Source organism: Meleagris gallopavo, chromosome 3 (genome assembly GCF_000146605.3).
Source record: "Meleagris gallopavo isolate NT-WF06-2002-E0010 breed Aviagen turkey brand Nicholas breeding stock chromosome 3, Turkey_5.1, whole genome shotgun sequence".
Taxonomy (NCBI): Eukaryota; Metazoa; Chordata; class Aves; order Galliformes; family Phasianidae; genus Meleagris; species Meleagris gallopavo.
In genome coordinates, this window is record NC_015013.2 from 75,849,539 (window position 1) to 75,853,015 (window position 3,477).

At 35.1% G+C, this 3,477-nt stretch overlaps 1 protein-coding gene across 1 annotated transcript; it reads right to left on the minus strand.

Annotated features, from left to right (window-relative positions):
- LOC100539654 (nudC domain-containing protein 1-like) lies at nucleotides 1-3,238 on the minus strand. The gene is made up of 2 exons (XM_003205233.4): nucleotides 3,058-3,238; nucleotides 1-723 (listed from the first exon to the last, which is right to left on the minus strand). The coding sequence occupies exons 1-2, from the start codon at nucleotides 3,161-3,163 to the stop codon at nucleotides 431-433; spliced, it is 399 nt and encodes a 132-aa protein (XP_003205281.1). The 5' UTR covers nucleotides 3,164-3,238; the 3' UTR covers nucleotides 1-430.
- Nucleotides 3,239-3,477: the final 239 nt, after the last annotated feature.

Below are 3,477 nucleotides of genomic sequence, written 5' to 3' on the forward strand. Positions count from 1 at the left end.
TTTAAATCACACACAATTCCTTACATTGCACACTATATGCTTGTAACACGAGTCGGTATTTTCTTTATCTGTTCACTTTTTTCAGAGGTAAAACTATCAGTTAAAATCAGAAGTGAATTCTCAAATTTCAGAAGCCTAGCAAGTGGTTACTGGAAAAAGAAATGCATAAATCTATTCACTTATGCAAGCAGCAGTCTCTAGAAAGCTGCTAGCAGGCAAGGCATTTCTATTTGTCTCCAAAAAAGCTTAGCTTAGCAACAGTGAAGCTGAAAAACTCTCACTGACTTACAGGTGAGTTCTAATGAAAGAAATCTGTTTCCCCTGTAAAGCACCTCTTTTTTAAACTTCAGCAAAATGTACTGAACTTCTCAGATTATTTACCTGGCCATTTCTTTAACAAATAAACATGAACTACAGCAAAATATACTAATTAATTTCCAGCATTCACTTTTATCAAAAACAAGGTTTTTGTTGTGAGAACAAATAATCTTTCATTTGTAGCTTGAAAGCCTAAGATTGGATCGTTGGCTTCCAGAGTTGCTACTAGCTGCTTAGCAACCTGTCCTACTTGTCTTCCTTCCTTCCTGTTGTAGAGAACTGTGGACAGAGGAGTTGGCTGGCGATAGATGAAAATTCGCCGCAAGCACTCGCAAAGAGCAGCATAGGAGTAGTCTGGGGCACAAGCCATGAACTTCTTGTCTTGTTTTGATGCTTGAACGTAACCTGCACAGCCCAGAAAGATAGACAGAAAGAGAAATGTGATATACTGGCCTTATTAATACTTTAAATCTGTCAAAATCAAGCCTAGCTTCAAAAATAACAGGCAATTACTAAGAAAATTTTGAATTTGTGACTAAAACAGGATTAGTAACACATAAGTGGTTTGTCTAGAGCCAAGCAGTGCTTGCACTGTAACCTTTTTTCAACTCTTTGCCCCACACTTCTAATCAGTTTAGGGTGCACAAGAACTTGAGACGGGTCAGCTGTCTCAAAGTGATCCATATAGAGGCTCAAAATGATCCATAGAGAGGCTCCTTCAACAAAATGCAGTAACAAAGGGCAAGACCAAGCACTGCTCCTTCGAACTGTAACAGATGATCAGAATTTACTTGTAATAGCCAAATGCCTATTCAAACCTTACTCCCTTTTCAAGAGAAAGTTGACAGAACAGATATCTGGAGCAAAAAAGTCCTTGATCCTTTAGGTTTCCCTTTGATTCCTTCTTAAGTTTCTGTCCAAAACTTGGACTGAGAAAATAAAATGTAAAAAAAAAAATCATTCATCTTCTTTGCATTGCTAATTAAAAATCAATTCCAAAAATCGAAAAAAATAGAACAGAAAAGAGCACTACTATTGTTGTTTTGGCCACTACAATTCATAATGTAGGTTTTGGAATTTTAACATAGAAAATACTCATTTTCAGTATTAGCTCTTGCAAAGCACTTCAAAACTTGGTTGCAGATAAACAAGCTGATAGTTTACATCATCTTTGGCATATAAGAGGCAAACTAGGTTAGTACAAAGTAATCCAGTTCGTAAACTTCAATATAATACAGAAAAATGACTGTAAATAGGGATAAAGATGTAAATAAACTTTTTTTAAAAAAAAACACCATAGGTACAAAAAGCTCAAATATATAATTATTTTCAAAACAACAGAAAAACATTGTGAGAACATTACTTAAAATTCCGCATAGAAACTTGAAACAAGCAATACCACAAGAAAACCTAAAACCTTAGTCCTTATCATCTATTTTTTTCCAGTATAATGAAATTCGAAACAAGTAAACAAAGAATAAACAGTGAAATCAATCTCTTCTGTTAGAAAACTAAAATATTTAGAGCTTAATATGGCCTTAAGTGAAAATAACATGCAACTTCATAAAATCATTCATATATAAAACAAAACACATTGCAAAAACCCAGAACAAATCAAATTATCCAATTAAACAGCTTATCTTCCCTTTAGTTTTAGATGTAGGCTAACAGTGATGAGGTAAAAAAAAAAAAACGCATTCAGGGGATGGAGGGAACTAACTGGCACACTCATGACATTATTAAAAGAATAGGTCAAGACCACACCTAGAGAAGATGAAAACTGTAATTGTCACAGCAGACAAATTCTGCACTGGATTAATTTAAATGAAATTTGATCATCTCCATTACTTAATAGGTACAGCACAGGGCCAGCTAGACTATTTTGCTTTCTCTGATACAGCAATTATTACTCTTGTATCTATATATACTCTGTATTTTCTGCTTTTGAGCTTATTATTTCTGCTTCCGACAATGGCTAAAACAAAATTCCTAAGCGTGAGTGCAAGGATACAGCAGTAACTGAGGGTTCTTCATAGTCACATTTTTCTGTATTTCTGGAACACTGTAATCTCAAAGTTCAGGGGCTTCTTGAACCAGAGCTGGCACAGTTATGCTCTCAATTGGTCTTTCCTATCATGATTGATTTTATTTTTTTTAATTTATGATTTCCCCATCCACAAAGTTTTATGGCAGAAGCTTTCATAGCATAAAGATGCCTGTGTGAAATAGTTCTTTTAGTTTCCTTTGAACCTGCTGTGCACCAACATAATTTGATGTTCTTAATTCTTGTAAATGAATAAACACTAAACAATCATTTTCAATTGTTCAGACTTATCAACCAAGACAATGACACGCGAAAATTCTAATGACCACTTACCATAAGCACATACAAAACTAGATGTATCATAAATGAACTGATGCTGTTTCCCTGATTATTTCTGTGTCTAAGGTGCTGACCGTGCTTTTACAAATCCTTAAATCTACATCATTTATCCAAGGAGCTCTCCTTTATTACTGTGCAGTACAGTGCTTGCATCCTGTACATGGTCTGAATAGTCTCGTTTTCCCCAAACACCTCTGATGTTCTACTCTTTCTAAAATTAAGCTAGCATTCTATTACGTGACAGAATGACAGTAACTTTTACTTCAAATTTAATTAAGTGAAATATCAACACAAGCTATACTGAGTATTCAAACAGGATGTCTCAGAAGAGTATGACCCATATGACAGCTTCCTACCTAAAGCATTAAAGGTTGCAATGTGTTCCCACATGTTTTGTGGCTGATCAGAGTGGGGCTGCCAGAGAAGAGCATCAACATCATGCCTCAGGCAGAAACAAGGCATTTCTTTGGGATCCGCAACAACTGAGAAAAGATATTGATTGCTTCCAAGATTAATCTGAAAACAAAAACAAAATATTGATTCAAAGCATGAATAGCAGATTCTGTCACATGCGTTGCCAGTTACTTATTCAACAGCTTAATGTTTGCTAGTTGATAAAATGTTTGAACACACTATGCTGATCAACAGTTCAATACACTACAGGTGGCAAACACATTTCAAACACTTGTAGTTGTTGCTTGGGATAACAATTAAGGAAACATTATGTCCATTATACAAGCAAACAGGAGTGTTTTGTGTAGAAATGCTTTTCTAGG

Excerpts from the sequence above, each read along its gene's own strand:
- LOC100539654 (XM_003205233.4), bottom strand. The coding sequence starts at position 3,163 with ATGCCTTGTTTCTGCCTGAGGCATGATGTTGATGCTCTTCTCTGGCAG. Across the intron at positions 724-3,057 it reads TGCAACCTTTAATGCTTTAG|GTTACGTTCAAGCATCAAAA; the intron begins GTAGGAAGCTGT and ends TGGGCTGTGCAG.